Below are 16,066 nucleotides of genomic sequence, written 5' to 3'. Positions count from 1 at the left end.
GCACAAAAACTCTCGTCCTCCCTCCAAACCGTTACCTGGACCCATGAAACACAGACAGCAGCAGCCGAAGTTATCACACCCGACTGTAGATGATTCTGTGGATTCAATTTTCGCATTTTATCCCCCAGACCCCGAGAACAAGACGGTTGTGCCTCATGCTCCTGGAGAGTTGTTGCGACAAGAGTACACCAAACCTTGTCACAGATATCCTCCCATAAACACGCTTTTCGTGGGTAATCTCCCTAGGAGCACAGGGGATTATGGTGACTATCTTGAAACTCGATTAAGAGCCTTGTTTTCTCTGCGCCCGGGATATAGAAGATTACTATTCACCCGCAAGAGCGACGGGCGAATGATGTGTTTTGTCGACGTAAGATATTTTATTCCACTCTCAGCCTCATTCTGATTTATGGCGGTGGCAGTTTCAGGATGTACATCATGCCACGATGTCTCTCAACGACCTCACTGGCTCCACGCTCGACGGGCTCATAAGAAACGGTGGTATCCATCTGACGTATAGTAAAACATGTATGGGTTCCCGTAGGCCATATAGTGCGGGTACGGGTGCATATGCAACTCCTCCAAGCTTCGGAGCCTAAGTATGATACTTATTATTAATTAGCATGTATGATGATACATCTCCCCCATTATTGTACAACGTAAACTGCATATCCTGGTCTTCAAGTAATCAGCTGTATGAAATTCTACGTATCACAAAAGACTCGCTGCACCTCTGGACGGCAAAAGTCACGTGCTTCAGATCTGATCGGACCAATTTGAATGTCTTCAAGCTGATCGGCTACATCCAACTTGCTTGCATGCAATCCATCCCTCTAAAACCCGCTTCAGCTTCACTCGCATCATTGAATAATGTGGACGTATTCCCCGGAATATTGAGCACAAAAATGACATTACAAATGGGACGTCCGAGATCAATGAAGTTCGTGCTTTCATTTTGTTCGGTGCTTTAATAGTATATTGAACAAAAGCATCCAGAGGCAAGAAACGAGCGAGAGATTCGTCCCCGAGCTCTTCTTCACTCTCTTCGACTCACTCGGAAGCTCCTGTTATCGCGCCCCCAGTGAAAAAACGTGCGTACGTGACTTTCTTCGATTTGTGACCTCAACTGAATGAGGATACACATAGCTAAGAGAGCAGAGACAAAGAAATGCCCGGCATGTACAGAATTGATCCCTGTGCGTCTGCTTGCGGCTCATGCGGCTCTTGAAATGCAAAGGGTGGAAGACATCATTCGGCATATTGGTGAGGCGGAGGTTTTGGCAGAAGTTGATGACTTGGAAGAAGGGTGCGTCTAACTGTTTGCTACTGCATTGCACGAGCAATTGATATAACCCATTTCAGCCCGAGCAACCGCGCCCGACGCTCTGCACTAAAAGCTCGCAAATCCCTTACCACTTCTATCCCATCCTCCTCCACATCTCCTTCTGCCATTGGCAAGACCATTCAAACCATTACGCGTCGACGGAAAGCACGGCATCTGCGCCTCAAAGAGCTTGCTAAGGAGCATGAAGCAGAGTCCTGGATTATGGAAGTTGAGGGAGGGACGTCATGTCCTGTGTGTGCACAGGTAGTCAGAGGCGATCGGGATGTCGTTGAGGCACATGTGGATGCATGTCTAGTACATGAAAGCGCTAGGTTGGAGCGAGAGCGGTTACAGGATGAGGAAGAGGATCTTGATATAGGTGGTGGCGGGGGTAGCGTTAGGACGAGGGTCATTACAAGTGCAAGTCTACGAGGTCAGTACGGAAGTCACAACAAAACATAGATTATTGCTGACTCTATGGGCAGGTACTGGTATCCATGTTCGAACATCTAATTCACTGGACGTCGAGGATGAAGTGGACATAGATGGCGAGGATGAAGCAGTGTTCGGAGAGGCACAGTTTGGCGAGGCTGACGTCCTGGCTTTGCCTTCAAGTGACCGAGATTTGCACGCTGAGAATGAAGATATCGACGTCGACACAGATGGTCATCTAGGAACTGTCCAAGAACGACAGACGCTCAGACATCTGGTAGTTGAGGGCAAGGTCTTATTGAAGCGGGCAGATAGTATAGAGAACAATGTTATCCAACCGACCGGGATGGACCAGCTCGACCTCGACATTATCACTGCGCGCTCACGAAATGACCCTAGCGCACTTATCCTGGCTCTGGAAAACAAGTTGCAGGCTCTGGTAAGTTCAAGGCATAGTTAATATACACCCCCGACTAATAGCCAATCATAGGAATCTAACACTGGCTCAACATCTTCACCCAACCTGTGCCGTATCTGCCTTTCACACTATACCGAACCAACGGTGTCAACAGGATGCTGGCACACATGCTGTCGTGAATGCTGGCTTCGTTGCCTGGGGGCAACCAAACTCTGCCCCATGTGCCAACGAATTACCAGCGCCGCAGAGCTGAGAAGGGTGTATATGTGACGTTGCGGACTTTCTCTTGCTTTTGATACCTTAAAATAAAATATATCACATTGTATTTTGCATGACACACTATCTCGTGTATTCCTGTAAGTAAGCATCGTGGTCAGCCTTCAGCTCTTCAAAAGAGTCGCGCGCATAATGCTCATATCTGGCCTAATACCATCGACATGTACCACAGAATAAACCAGTTCAAGTTAAACGGTTACAAGCGGAGGAAATTCAGGGCCCTCGCATGGAGAACCACCACGGAGTATAATCCTGGCAAGTGGAAGGGAGGAAGGGCAAAACTTACCTAAGTCGACAAACACGTTCCATCGGCATGACATGATAGACCACTCAGATAAAACTTCAAGCTCCTAGCAGCACCTGATCACTGAGCAGAGAGTTGACTTTTTTTAAGTAGACTGAATTATAAAATACAGCTGGAAGTGCGCATGCAAGTAGTAATTCCTTATGCGAGCGGGCTTATGAGCCTAGTTCAATATGTTAAAAACTTCCGAGGCCACCGAGAAACACTGAGACAACGCACTTAATAAGGGTGGGTTGAGGCGTGCTCCGAGTATAGCCAATGTAAATGATGAGTGGTATCCAGCCATAGTGCACCAGAGTCTGCAGAGTGTCAGTAATCCTGTTCAGCGCGGGTGTAAACCAACGTACGCGGCCAACCTCCACTAGTTTCGTGATACGTTCCTGCGTAGCACAATAAGTATTGGACACGGCAACCATATGAGCATTAGTCGAACCTTGGTCTCTTCGGAAGGCATTTTCTGTAAATGTTTGATGACGACGGGAACTAAGAAACTTCAAGGGCCCACGAAAAAGGCAAGTCCCTTCATTTGCAACTCCGACGACTTTTTGATCACTGCAGCGAGATTAGCCACTTATTATCTCTGAAAATGCCTATACGCTCATCCTCATCAGCGGCGTATATACAGAATTCTTCAACAAGTACAAATGGTGTACCTTCGTGAGTTCATTCAAAACTTGCCATGCGATGCAGTTGGTCTCATGAACTGCTAGGACGCGCCCAACTTCACTAACGATTCATCCGTCCGCACTCTTCTCGATCCTTGACCACTACCTTCGGCGAACAGATGCTCAACATCGTGTCATTGGTACCCTTCTTGGTACACGCACAGACTCGACTGTAGACGTCAAGTCTGCATTTGCTGTCCTCCATTCGGAGACCGATGAGCAGGTTGCAGTAGACATGGACTACCATCGTGCCATGTACGACCTCTGCACTCGTGTCAGGCCCAATGAAACCATCGTAGGGTGGTACTCGACTGGCTCAGACCTAAACACATACTCTGCCTTAATTCAAAATTTCTACTCTCAAGAGACCGCACCAAATCAAGCGGTACACGTTGCCCTTGACACTGGAACAGAGGAGGAAAAGAGTGCTGGAGTGAAGGCATATGTAAGGTACGTGCTATAGCTTCTAGGTCATGCAGTTTCCTTGATTTTATTTCAACCAATCTAGCTCACCGGTTGGGATCTTCCCCAAACCCGAAAATTGTGTATTTGTTCCAATCCCTTGCGAACTTCGCTTCCATGAAGCAGAACGCAGTGGCCGTGAGTTAAAATATCAGGTGTACCAACACGCCATCGATTGAATTTCTTGCTTAGTCGACCTGCTGTTGTCTCCTACGCCGTCATCCAACCAAACCGACCTCGATGTTCTTGCATCCTCATTGACAGACGTGCAAAACATGCTCAACAGAGTACTTGCATATGTGCAATCTGTCTTGCGCGGTGAAGTTGTTGGGGACAAGGCTGTAGGGAGGTATCTTATGGACGTATTGGGTACCGGCGTAGAGGAAGATGGCGGTTGGACCGCAGGACTACAGGACACTCTGATGGTAACATACCTCGCAAACTTGGTCCGAAGCCAAGCCGAAGTTTCTGCAAGATTAGCGTTGACTACCGCAGCATAACGGTGCGTATTCCTAGTTTTGATTGCGATTGAAGCCATTTATGTGATTACCTAGCTTAAATCCCCCTTTCTTCCGATATTCCAAGTTTCCATCCGCGAAAAATGGGTGGCTTGTATCAGTGCACTGTAGTCTGCTGTACCAGTCATCCTCACAATCCTCTGTGTAGAACAGTCGCTTTCGGTAAACCCAGTTGGTGTGTAGTTGCTTCAGAAGATGTTGCAGTCACCATCTTTTTTTCGCACGAAGGGGGAGATTATGATTAGAATTGATTTTTATTGAGGTGGATTGGACCTTTGAATTTGCCCTGGCGATGCCAGACGTACGTCTCCAGTGTTCACTGAACCATGAAGGCGGACAATCCCATTGAGGATGTTGTCTTGGATGTCCCGTGTATCTTTTAAGCTGACTGCAGCTTTGACTGTCAAAGAATCTGGAACCGAGATTATTATTATAGTTGGTTTACCTATAGCTACAGTTAACCCTAAGTAACAAAGTCTTGACCAAAATTTAGTGCCAAGATGTATATGATACAGGAAGTGGGACAACTGATTGGGAGTCCCCGCATGGATCCAGAATAGCATCAATTCAATTATATCATAACACCCTCCCTCAGCTTAACAACTTGTATTCAGTCTTGACAAAATACACAAGAGTGCACACGAGAACAGAACACCATAACACGACCATCATCTAACGGGACACACCCCTCTCCAGTCCCTTTACAGTGGTACGCTGTAGGCCTTCAGTAGCGAAGGAAGAACGTCAACAGTTCCATCTGCACAGTACTAAACGCATTTACATCAATCCAGAGTTTGATGCGCGGGAAAGCCGGTGGGAATTTTCAAGGCTCTGAAACGAAGCCCATGGGGCGTCATCCACTGAGGTAAATTGTTGCCTTGAGATACAATAGCGCCCGAAGACCGACCATTGGCATGCAAGATTGTTTCAGTCATTGTGTGAGGAGGGTGATAGGTTGGAGATGAGAGGAAGGAGTGCAGATCCCAAGGTTAGCACCACGAGGTTCCGCTATTAAACAGGTAAAGAGGAAGGGGAATATTTTCCGTCTTGCTTCAGGCAGCATGTCAGAAGGTTCAAGCTTGAAGCTTGAATCCGCGAGCGACGGTGTATAGAGCAGGGCTGGGGGGCCATGAGGCTTAGTGACAGACGGGGCTGCTGTGCACAGAAGTGTCAGCGAGACACCCACAAAGCTCGCCGATTCACATCAATAGCGTGTGCAGCATTTCGGGCAGTCCAGCGCACCTGACAGCTGGGGAGACAAGACGGAATTTGAGAACGGTTGAGTAAGACTGGGATGGGCAGCATGTCTTAGGACGAGAGAGCGATCTCAGTGGGAAAGTCCTTAAATGAAGCTCAGGTAACAGGTTCCACGACGGGTGACTGAACAATGCTAGAACAAGTCCTAAAGCAGTGGCCCATTCTAGGTCGCAAGATATGCTTTGGCTCTACGGAGAATACTGACTATCAATCACCAAGGGATGATGCGAATGCGGCACGCAGGCTACGTACACGAAGTTATTGAGGCGCTAAATTATGTTGTACGTGGGTACAACTCTTACATAGTCAATTGCCGAGTTGGGTTACTGCAGGACAAATTTCACTGCTACTCGAGTGTAATGCAGCAACAAAATCAGTGAGAAGAGAAGATCAACAACAATCGCTGGAATGATGGATCCACATCGTCCGAATGAGGCATGGCTTGTATGTATCATCAACTGAGGAGGGGAGTTCACAGCGAGAGTGTGTTCAAGGGTAGCAAAGTGCTTGGTTTTCAACGTGCACCCAACTAGAGCCTAAGGATTTCCGGCGGACTACTGATGATCCATTGACAGAGTAAGATATCGCAGTGCCTGTACTCCACGTTCTCCCTGATTCGCGCAGTCATGCAGGTAGCTGTATAAGGGAAATTCATCTTCCACCAAGTTTAAAAAGCGACGTACAGTTCTCATCAGCTATTAAATATTCTCGAGTGCTGTAAATCATGTCGAACAGCGAGGATTTCGCCAAGGGGCCATGTCGTAGCAGGCCGATTATCTACATCATTGTGATGCATGTCCATAAAAATTCCGGTATGCATATCCTTATTCTGTGACACTTCCTCCTCGACCAGTGGTCTCACTGAGTGGAGCAAAAGTTGCTGGGAACTGTAGGGTCCTATCGTATTCAAACGAATCGCTGAGGAGAGAAGTGAACGTGCATGGAGAAATAGAAAAAGGTGCTGCGCTCGCACTAAAAACAATTATAATTTCATATCGAGGATTCGAATATCAAACATACAAAGTGATATCCCAAGAGCACCGGTCAGCACGCCCCAGCACATGGGTAGATGGCCATGCGTCTCTTCTCCGCGAACCATCAATTTCAGACGATCGATAAGGACGGTCAAGCTCTTTGAGAGATGGTCTTCATCACTGGGGCCTGAAGGGCGAGCAAACCCTTTTGTGTATAGTGTGAGGAGTGCTACCCCCTGGGCTTTCGAGGCGCGCTTAGCTACATGATTGAGTGTCATGGTTTCGTACAGCTCGTCCAGCTCAAGCAATTTCTTGATTGTAGCGTCATGGCCGATGTCTAGCTTGCCCTTGAGATTCTTGAATGCATCTACTGCGCGATGGGCATCTGAAACAAATGGAAGAGCACTTCGGGCGTAGGTATGCAGGCTGTCTTGAATGAAGGCGACTGTGCCCGCCGTAGCTGCTCTTCCCTTTCCCGCATTTGATGTGGATGGAAGAGATAAGAATCCATGCGTTTCATAGGACTCGAACCCAGAGGACGCGACGAATGAGCCCGTGGGTAGATTAGAGTCTGCGAGGAGAAGTAGAACATATGTTTCGTCGAAATCGGTATCCATGATGGCGGTGCTATATGATCGTTCTCTGTAACATAGCCGTGGTCTAGGCGTGACACACACACTCGTGGTAGGTTGTAGTCACATCTCCTCAAGTAGTCGGTCCAAACCAGTGAATAAATCCGCACGTGTTTAGACGAATTATATTTCTGACAATCCAGCAGCATCAAACCATTCACAGTAGTATACATAACGTGCGTATGGAACGCGTGTAGATGAGAATGTCGAGAAAATGCTGGGCGGTAACCCGAAGTTCAGAAAACAGGTGGTATGCAGAATCGAAATATGAGATGAACGCGAAATGCAAGCCACGAGTCAATGCAGGGACAAGAACTCGAAGGTACCTAAAACAACAAGTGGTAAACTAGTATAGTAGAGATATCAGCAGGTTGACGTGCGAGCAATAGGATAGTTGAATCTGTGGGAGCGAATGATACGAACGCAGAGACGAAGAAGAAAACAGCCCGATTGTGAGTATGTAGAATGGAGGATTGCGATTAATGGTTGCGAAACGAGGAAAAATAAAAAATTGGAGGCGACGGCGAAGTTGACAGTCCGAAAAAGTGGGCTCTGGGGAAAACCATGCGATCAATGAGAAATGGAGGGATGTCAATCATGTCGTGGAGTGGTAAGTACAGATATATATATAACTTGCAGATTTGTGCTGTAGATGCTTGCATGCGGACTGTGAGAATACGAGGGAATTTAAGTTCGTCCCTTTAACCGGCCCTAGCGGCCTCTAGTGTGGTCGATGAAGGCGACAAAGCGCGATGCGGGAAATGCTGCGGGTGATCGTGAGCCAGGGAACCTTCTGAGCTCTGATCGGGTATCAAGGCATGCGATGGAGGGAGACCATTCGCGCGCGAACGAGGCGACGAAAGTGGGAGACCGAATGGCGAAAAAGTTGATGGTACGCCATTAGGTGAAGGTAGTCCAAAGGCTTGTGAGCCACGAGGGAAGGCGTTCGCATTGCTGATGGACGGCACGGGTGCGATACCGAAGTTTGTTGATGACGGAGGTGGTGAGAAAAACCGTGGAGGAGGCGGTGATCTTGAGTAGCTATACGCCCCGGATAGAGATGTCGTGTTCGAGCTATCGCGTCTCATCCCTATAGACGCGTCGACGTCGAAGGGGTGACGAAGTTGGAATGAGTCAGGGGGGAAGGGAGATGCAACGCCAGAGTGAACGTTGCCTTGCTGTTGTTGAACCAAGGATGCGCCGGTACCAGCACTAGTGGGTGTGCGTACGCCCAATGGGTTCTTGCTGTATGACAAGCGGATACCGCCATTCTTGACGATACCACCGAGAGTATTACCATACAGTTCATTGAGAGCTTTCGTGGCAAAATGTACATCGTCAAACTGCATAGGTCTTGAATGAGTAATTGTACCGTGACCACAAGTACAAACACTTACCTCAACGAAGCACATTGGGCCGTTGCTTTTTTGCCTAAAGCATAACTTCCTATACCCTGGGCGCCGAGAGAAAAGTTCCCTCAGACTATCCTCCAGAAACCCTGCAGGGTAACCACTGCCGACGGACCCTGTCGGAAGGTTGCCCACGTACAAGGTATTGATAGGCGGATTCTGGTCGACAACAACATTCCTCGGGCCTGCACCGACAGCGTTGCCTGCACTGGTTGCACTACCTCCTCCATTCAATCCAGTAGACGAACTTGCAGATCCCGACTGGGAAGAAGGTGATGCAAGCTGAGGTGAGCCGATACCAGCACTGCCCGAACTCGGTTGTGCACTGGTACTAACTGCAAGGAGAACTGGTCTGTCACCCTCAAACCCTCCGGCGGAGCTTGACGTAGCACTGCCAGGTGCCATCGACTGAGACTGGCTCTGCAGGTGTAACGACTCTTCCAATTGGGAAGATAGGGGATAAAGCGAGCGCAATGCGCCAGAACGGTGCTGTGGAAGCATCATGTCGTCCTCATCGCTTGGTGAGAAGGCTGAGTGGGAAAGAGGAGGAGACTCGTCCTGAGGGGATGGCGGTCGAACTGGTACCATAGAGGACTTCCGAGCTGCATACAGCGACGACAGGGTTTGCGGAATGCCGGATGCCTCCCTCTCACGCGGAGAAGGCGCATCCCAAGGTCCGATACTTCGGGACTCGCGAAGACCATTGTGATCAGGAGTTACATTGCTGGAGCCATCCCGGCCGGTTTGAGCGATAATATTACCATATCCATTTCCCATAAGTGGGCTGTGACCGCTGCTTCCACCTTCTGTTAGCCCAGAAATGGACATCGACCCACCTGTAGGGGAAAGGAGACCACTCTGAGAATGACGGGATAAAGTGGGGGCGGAGACCGAATGGAAAGGTTCAAAAGTAGGAGTATTTCCAGGCAACATTCGAGAAGCGTCAGTCTGGAACTGCTTGAGGTCATTGCTGCGCCTGACCCGCTCTTCTTCATCAGCCTGAGCGCGTTCACGAGCACCGCGCATCAAACCAAGTCCAAGGCCAAGCGCCTCCCTGCGCCTGTCACGGATGCTGTTATCGCGCTCATCCTCACTGCTATCCCCGAGCCTTCCCTCACGCCAGCCAGACCCGCCTAGCCCCACCGAGTTTAACTCCCTCTCGCGCGGGGAGAGGATTTCAGAGTTGTTGCTGGTAAGTGTAGCCAGGTTGTTCAAATTGAGATTGTTGGCGAGATTAGCAATGATATCGGCATTGCTTCCAAGACCACTAAGCGAGCCCATGCCTCCGCTTGCACTCAACCCTCCGATAGTCCCCATACCATTACCAAGAGAAACGCTTCCGCCACCTCCGGATGTCGTGGCACCCATGCCAACGCCTCGCTTGGTGTGCAAGTTCTTCTTCGCCATTTCTGCCTTTAGAATTGCGCCTTTCTCGATGTCGACGCGGCGGCCCTGAAGTAAGTCTCTTGCCTCAAGCGCCTCCTGACGAGTACGAAACTTGGCAAAACCTATTATCTGCTTTCGGGGTGGCTGGCCACCTAGCCCTTGTCCCACTTGGAAGTGCGAAGGCTCGTCTAGTGCCATGGCGAGGGGTGGCCAGGAGGTCGTTGGGCCATCTCGTCCATTGTCAATCACAACCCCTCCTTGATTAACGGTGACAACATTGTAAGGATCATTGGAACCAGCGCCTAGATAACCGGTATAGGCACCTCCACGGAGAGGGAGACCAGATGGAGTGGTCGAAGTCGTACCACCGACCGACCCGTATGCCGTATACTCCTTGTTTGGAATCTTAAGGGTGGCAGCTTCAAAGCCGGAGGAGAACGTAAACATGTTCTGGAATTCACGCTCCTACACACTAGCTGTGAGAAGTTGCGGGACGTCATGAATGATTCAGTACAGACCTGCATGTCGTCAGGAAATCCAACCACAAAAATGGTCGAAATCTCTTCTGGTAGTCCACTATTGACACTCTGCGATTCGACGCTTAAATTCATCTGCCCTACACTACCGATGGGCCTCGCATTGCCTGCTGATACTGCTGCAACGCCACCGTTAGACTGTAAGTGAGGACCGTAAGGCGTCTGGCTTTGAAGGTGCATGCCGTTCAGGTAAGGTATCTGGGAACCAGAGTTACTGTGCGACAGTGGATGATAAGCGTCATGGACTTGTGACTGTTGTTGGCCCTTAGAGGAGTGCGCTTGGAGGAACGGGTCCAAGGAAGAGAATTGTTGAGGAACCTTACTACCTCCTAGCGGAGAGCTGGTTCCGAAGTCATACCCGCTGCGTGACTCGAATGCGGCAGACCTGGACGTACTCTGCTGAGATTGCTGAGAGAGTGGGTGCTGCAAATTTAAGGGCTGATGAGACCCAAATATCTCGTTTGTGTTTGAATAAGGTTGTGAGGGGAGACCATCTGGTTGACGCAAGCGATATGAGCCGGTGGCACCAGCACTGGAAGCATTGCCACCACTGATTCCGTTATAAGCGCTCAAAGACGACCTTAACGACCCAGCGCCAAAGTCGTTTGGAGACTTACTCCCGGCAATACTCTGCTTGAGGGAGATGTCATCTGAGAGGTACTCCGGGAGATGGAAATTATTGGATGTGTTATACATGGATTGAACTCCACCGTGAGAGAACAGTGACTCCGAGTTTCGATGATGATTATCATCAATGTGTTGCTGAAGAAGGGAAGTGCGGAGCAAACGATCATTCTCGTGGTTGGCATTGAAATCGATATTGCTGGGGGAATCAGGCCTATTCACAGGTGGGATATGAAATTGCGCTTCAGGAGATGGTGCTCCTGAACCAGAGTTGGAGTTTGAGTGAGACATGGCAGGTTGCGGAGATGGATGAATGGGTTCTGCGTCTCCTTGGGCTTCGAGAGAATCGAGCAGTGAACGATTAATGAGGTCCTCTTCGAGCCTTTGGATGGGCGGAGGAGTGGGAACTATGGACGCCAGATTGGTAGGATGGTGCGCGGGGTGATTACAGACAAGTATGTGGGATGGCTAAGACTAGAAATTGGACATCAACAGCCGTATAATGTTATGAATGTGGTACGGACGATCGTGGGAGGTAGCGCGAGACAGTGATTGCTGATATGGCTACAATCGAAAAACAAACTGACAGAGAGGTGTGTTTATGGGCTATGAGCGATTGCGTATGATAGAGATAGGGTAGATGGCGTCGGCGATGAATGTGACAGCGATGAGCAATAGCGGTCGACGTGCGCGGCGCGTGGGAGTAGATAAATAAGAGAGGTCAACACTGAACGGGCAACGAAGTGACAGCAAATGAAGCGCACGAAAAGGTGGCAGACGACGAGCGGTGTGATTAGGTCGTCGCCGTGGACGGTGAGGAAGAGTGTCCTGTCGCTGTGGTTATCGACGTGGAAGGTGCGATCGAGGTTGTCAAAGTGTGAAGGAACAAAAGGAAGCGCGCGGGGCCGACCCAGAATTCAAAACCGAAAAAAATTAACACCACCAATTATCTGGGTCACGAAAGTCACACATTCTCCCACGCACAGACCCTAACCTTAATTCTTTCACACGCACACACCCTCCATTCAACAAACGCACAGACCATCTCCTCGCACAATAAGTGGTTTTTGAATGAGTAGGAGAGAAGGCAGAGGAGAATGAAGCTTTGAAGGATGGTTGACAATGTATTAGCTCTACCATTGCGCAAATATTGTCGAGCTGACCTCCAAGTTGGTTGTTGAAGCTGAGGCAAGTCCGAGTCGTGGACAAGATGTAATTCCCTCGATTAAGTCGTCGTCTGGCTGAAAGGTGGGTGTCGTTTGGTAACACCACCCCACGAAGTCCCCGACGAAAGGGTCGAAACTGAATCTAGCTGCATGCGGATGTGGTCGACACGGTGACAATTCTTTTATTTCCTCGTAAACCTATTATTATTATAAAATTCGGATATTCTGTTCATCTTCAGGTCTAAATATTGGCGCTGGTAACCATGCGCTCAGCGGAGCAATTGCGGGCGTTTGCTTTATACCTGCCAATATTGTGCTGTATGAAAATATTGTATCGACAAGTATATAAACAAGAGCATCAGAGTCACACATACACTTCATCCACCTTCGTCGATCTTTTGGTTGAGACATTGTCTATTAATATGTTCATTTTATGAGGTGTCTCGGGCTCGACGCACAACGGCCATTTATCTTGACAGTACTTATCAGCACTTGCTGCCGTAAACACTGGTCGGAAAAAATGTTGTCCCCCAAGTGACCACTGGCATTATCTAGGCTGTCCTGTCTTGGTCCTAGCCTCGCAGGATGAATTAAATTGTCGCCGGACGCACTAGGATGACACTGAAAAACCTTGCGCACGCACAGGTTAAACCGGCCTAAGCTCGGGCACTGACAGAAGCTAGCATAGGGAATTAGGATTCTGCATTGCTCCGGGGACCCGAGTGAGTCGTCCCCAAAGACTCGGAGAAGAAATGCACAGCGTGCAGTAAAAATGCCATGGGTATTGTACGAAATACATTATGTTTACATAGAGCATCTACAAACGAGGATGATGATCAGCCTTTGTCTAAAGAAGACAGTAAAACATGGACAGAACCATGAGTCATACATGGAGAAATATACGCGTGCCGGCCAAAATAAACTTCGTATATATTGTCCATATGAAAAAGCTGAATTTCCCGTGATTTAGCAGACAACAATTAAGATGGTCGCACACTTACTACAGAAGCCACGCTAGGCGGCTATATATCTCGCAGTCCTCCAAATGTACCGACCGCGACCAACCACATGACGATACCGGTGGCCCACAGAGAAGCACAAATGAAACGCCACCGTGCGCGCGACGTCGCTTCTGCAATAGCGTACGGAGAACGCAGGTCATAATATGGTAGCAGCCCTAGGGTAGGGTCAGAGTGTAATAGAGGAGTAGGCCCAAAATGTGGTGGTGGTGGTGGTATAAATGACGGTGTAGCGTTTGAGCCGAAAAAAGACGAGGCGCGGTGAGGGTAAGCTCCGGGAATCCGTTCATGAGGCCCGGGAGAACTTGGTCCTTGCACTTGCCCTGACGGTCCCAAGTTATGTGGATGGGCAGAATATGCTGGAGGAGGTAGTTCAGGATTGACATTCAACTGCTCTGGCAGTTTGTGGGACATGGTCGGTCTATGAACCGAAAGGAAGTGGTAAATACAATGTTTGCTAGCCTTAAGTGGCTAGAAGTTAGGTATGCTGGATTTGAAATTTCGACGCCAGGCAAGCCTGGGCAGCCTGCAGTGTGTGGCGTGGCGTGACTTGTCAAGACACCTCGGATGTCAAATATTGAATATGGAATCACAACGCCCGTCATATATGCCAAATTGATCAAACATTTATATGACGATTATGCGAGTAAAACATATGGGTATCATGTCCATGTATTAAATGAATATACACCTGCGCGTTTCTGGCAACACCATCATCCTCAGGAGCTAGGGGCGCTTTGTTTTGCTTTGCCTGTGTTCGTGAACTGGCGGACATAACCAACCATGCCTGTCGAACAACACGCCAACATAGCGCAGTACCATGAGGGCGCATCATGTTTGCCAAGTTCTTGGAATAGCGGAAATAGAAAGATGAATGTGTTGAACAGTAGCCTATCTGAGCAGCTGCCCAGCGGCCTTCAGCAAGCGAAAGTACCATGAAAGGCGCTGGAGAAGAGGAAGGTGTCGGAAAGATTGTACGCTGTCTCCTCTCCATCACCGGTGCCTGGCAGCTCATCCACACTCATATCAATAGGAGATAGCCCTCTCGACTGATGCATCGGCGAGGAACGCGTGAAAGTCCGATGCAGCTGCCAATCCTCGTCCGTTATCCCTGCCTCCAACTGGTCATTGGATTGCGTCGAATTTTCCCAGTCCATCCCCATTAGTTCAGACATTGAAGTTGCAACTCCTGGACCATGATGATGTTCGAACTCTCCAATCAAACTGGAGTCAGCGCTGAATGACGTTGAACATGACATCGGAGTCGTCGATGCAGGAGAGAAATCTAAGTTGTTCCATGAATCCAACAAAGTTGCTTGCAGAGTTTGCATAGTGGGAGTCATGAGGTGAACCTGAAGTGTGGAATGGGCATGGATGCTGTCCGGGGGGAGATATTGTTCCTGCGCGTCTCCTGGATCTGAGACCAGGTGCTCTAAAGAGGCGTCAGTCTCTGGCGCTACACCATACAGCAGCCTGAAGGCAGCTGGATCCTGCGATACAGCAGGCATAACTTTGGAGCTTAAATAATGTAAATGCAGGGGTTCCCCAACTGTTGGAGCACCACAGCTCTGCGATGGGTGCGACGAATGTCCCGGAAGTAGAGCATACGAGAGCTCTGACGTATAAGGCTCTGAGAAGGGCTGGATCGATGACAACGTAGTTCTTGATCCAGTGATAGGTATGGGTAGCCGAGACGGTCTCTCCGTCCCTCCCGGCGCAATCAGAGGCGTTGAGGAATGGGCGGGAGAACGCATAAAATCAGGTTGATCTTGTGTTCTCTCGTTCATACTATAAGCAGGAGATGGGGGCAAGTGCCAGGATGGTGAAGAAGGCGGTTCGCGTCTCCTTGATCCTAGCCGACCATCAGCATCATAGACAGTGATGGGCAAGCTTGGAGACGGTTTCAAATTCGCAATGCTACCCTGAGCTCTATGTTCCATAGCCAAGGAATCATCAGTCTTTAGGGAGTTGTATTTTCCATCCGGTGTTAAAACCCCAACGTCGAATTCGCTTGGTCCTCGAGCATAAAATTTGGGGCACCATTTCAGCCCCCAACACGATTTGAGCTGTGGAGAGGAACTATAAGACTTGAACGAGAACAAATATCAAGTTTAAATGACTTACATATCTGGGTGGTATACAGCGGAGTTCGCAACCTATGACACGACCCAGGCAATTTTCACGGACATCCATGAGGTATCGCGAGATATGAAAGGGAAGAATGTGAACCACCCCAGGGTATGAAGACCATTTTATCTGAGTTGCACAGGGTCTTATAACGAAGTTCGTCCAAGTACAGCCCGCTACCGATTGACCAACACTTAGTGCACGAGTACGTTATTACGGGGTGCGCGTGCAGGAAAAAACGTGTTCACCAGCGTCATAAACATGTTCGCACATCTAGTGAGACCGTTTTAGAGACCTAAGCGACGGGACGCTTGCACCGCTGCACCTGCCAATGTGCAGCCTTACTGATGTAGAAAACCGCCTGTGCTGTGCCGATTAGTATTTTGCGGCTGAGATATATTTACTATCATACTAACGAGTTTGCGCCAGTGTGCGCATGTAGGCGCCTGGCAGCGTCAGATAATTCCATCGAACAATGCAATGACTCTTGCCTCGAGGTTACCGCATGTTCAAGGCGGTTCATGTCTTAAATCATCG

The 16,066-nt window shown here is 49.1% G+C and overlaps 8 protein-coding genes across 8 annotated transcripts; 3 read left to right on the top strand and 5 right to left on the bottom strand.

The window, feature by feature from the left end:
• Window positions 1-43: 43 nt before the first annotated feature.
• F5147DRAFT_569075 (uncharacterized protein) lies at window positions 44-599 on the top strand (the record flags this gene model as incomplete). The annotated part of the gene is made up of 2 exons (XM_041430935.1): window positions 44-370; window positions 423-599. The coding sequence occupies 2 exons, from the start codon at window positions 44-46 to the stop codon at window positions 597-599; spliced, it is 504 nt and encodes a 167-aa protein (XP_041297305.1).
• Window positions 600-798: 199 nt separating this feature from the next.
• Window positions 799-2,597, top strand: F5147DRAFT_675266 (uncharacterized protein). The gene is made up of 6 exons (XM_041435907.1): window positions 799-940; window positions 997-1,091; window positions 1,147-1,306; window positions 1,363-1,757; window positions 1,810-2,195; window positions 2,247-2,597. Exons 1-6 carry the CDS (start codon window positions 819-821, stop codon window positions 2,442-2,444), a joined length of 1,356 nt encoding a protein of 451 aa, XP_041297304.1. The 5' UTR covers window positions 799-818; the 3' UTR covers window positions 2,445-2,597.
• Window positions 2,598-2,895: 298 nt separating this feature from the next.
• Window positions 2,896-3,208, bottom strand: F5147DRAFT_769329 (mitochondrial import receptor subunit TOM7; the record flags this gene model as incomplete). The annotated part of the gene is made up of 4 exons (XM_041441038.1): window positions 2,896-2,917; window positions 2,974-3,053; window positions 3,102-3,134; window positions 3,188-3,208. 4 exons carry the CDS (start codon window positions 3,206-3,208, stop codon window positions 2,896-2,898), a joined length of 156 nt encoding a protein of 51 aa, XP_041297303.1.
• A 132-nt stretch (window positions 3,209-3,340) lies between these two features.
• On the top strand, window positions 3,341-4,381 carry F5147DRAFT_568401 (Mov34-domain-containing protein; the record flags this gene model as incomplete). The annotated part of the gene is made up of 4 exons (XM_041430899.1): window positions 3,341-3,411; window positions 3,465-3,869; window positions 3,928-4,019; window positions 4,074-4,381. The coding sequence occupies 4 exons, from the start codon at window positions 3,341-3,343 to the stop codon at window positions 4,379-4,381; spliced, it is 876 nt and encodes a 291-aa protein (XP_041297302.1).
• A 1,906-nt stretch (window positions 4,382-6,287) lies between these two features.
• Window positions 6,288-7,312, bottom strand: F5147DRAFT_675259 (uncharacterized protein). Its single transcript, XM_041435906.1, has 2 exons — window positions 6,677-7,312; window positions 6,288-6,628 (listed from the first exon to the last, which is right to left on the bottom strand). Exons 1-2 carry the CDS (start codon window positions 7,245-7,247, stop codon window positions 6,348-6,350), a joined length of 852 nt encoding a protein of 283 aa, XP_041297301.1. The 5' UTR covers window positions 7,248-7,312; the 3' UTR covers window positions 6,288-6,347.
• A 589-nt stretch (window positions 7,313-7,901) lies between these two features.
• F5147DRAFT_384716 (uncharacterized protein) lies at window positions 7,902-11,638 on the bottom strand. The gene is made up of 3 exons (XM_041429518.1): window positions 10,576-11,638; window positions 8,660-10,522; window positions 7,902-8,605 (listed from the first exon to the last, which is right to left on the bottom strand). Exons 1-3 carry the CDS (start codon window positions 11,506-11,508, stop codon window positions 7,964-7,966), a joined length of 3,438 nt encoding a protein of 1,145 aa, XP_041297300.1. The 5' UTR covers window positions 11,509-11,638; the 3' UTR covers window positions 7,902-7,963.
• Window positions 11,639-13,053: 1,415 nt separating this feature from the next.
• F5147DRAFT_384668 (uncharacterized protein) lies at window positions 13,054-13,967 on the bottom strand. The gene is made up of 3 exons (XM_041429517.1): window positions 13,385-13,967; window positions 13,261-13,333; window positions 13,054-13,200 (listed from the first exon to the last, which is right to left on the bottom strand). Exon 1 carries the CDS (start codon window positions 13,814-13,816, stop codon window positions 13,406-13,408), a length of 411 nt encoding a protein of 136 aa, XP_041297299.1. The 5' UTR covers window positions 13,817-13,967; the 3' UTR covers window positions 13,054-13,200; window positions 13,261-13,333; window positions 13,385-13,405.
• A 77-nt stretch (window positions 13,968-14,044) lies between these two features.
• F5147DRAFT_675250 (uncharacterized protein) lies at window positions 14,045-15,890 on the bottom strand. The gene is made up of 2 exons (XM_041435905.1): window positions 15,527-15,890; window positions 14,045-15,468 (listed from the first exon to the last, which is right to left on the bottom strand). Exons 1-2 carry the CDS (start codon window positions 15,593-15,595, stop codon window positions 14,320-14,322), a joined length of 1,218 nt encoding a protein of 405 aa, XP_041297298.1. The 5' UTR covers window positions 15,596-15,890; the 3' UTR covers window positions 14,045-14,319.
• Window positions 15,891-16,066: the final 176 nt, after the last annotated feature.

This window comes from Suillus discolor (genome assembly GCF_016758755.1).
Source record: "Suillus discolor strain FC423 chromosome Unknown F5147scaffold_7, whole genome shotgun sequence".
In the NCBI taxonomy this organism is placed as follows: Eukaryota; Fungi; Basidiomycota; class Agaricomycetes; order Boletales; family Suillaceae; genus Suillus; species Suillus discolor.
The sequence above is the reverse complement of the archived record's forward strand: the minus strand, read 5'-3'. Positions and strand labels throughout refer to the sequence as shown.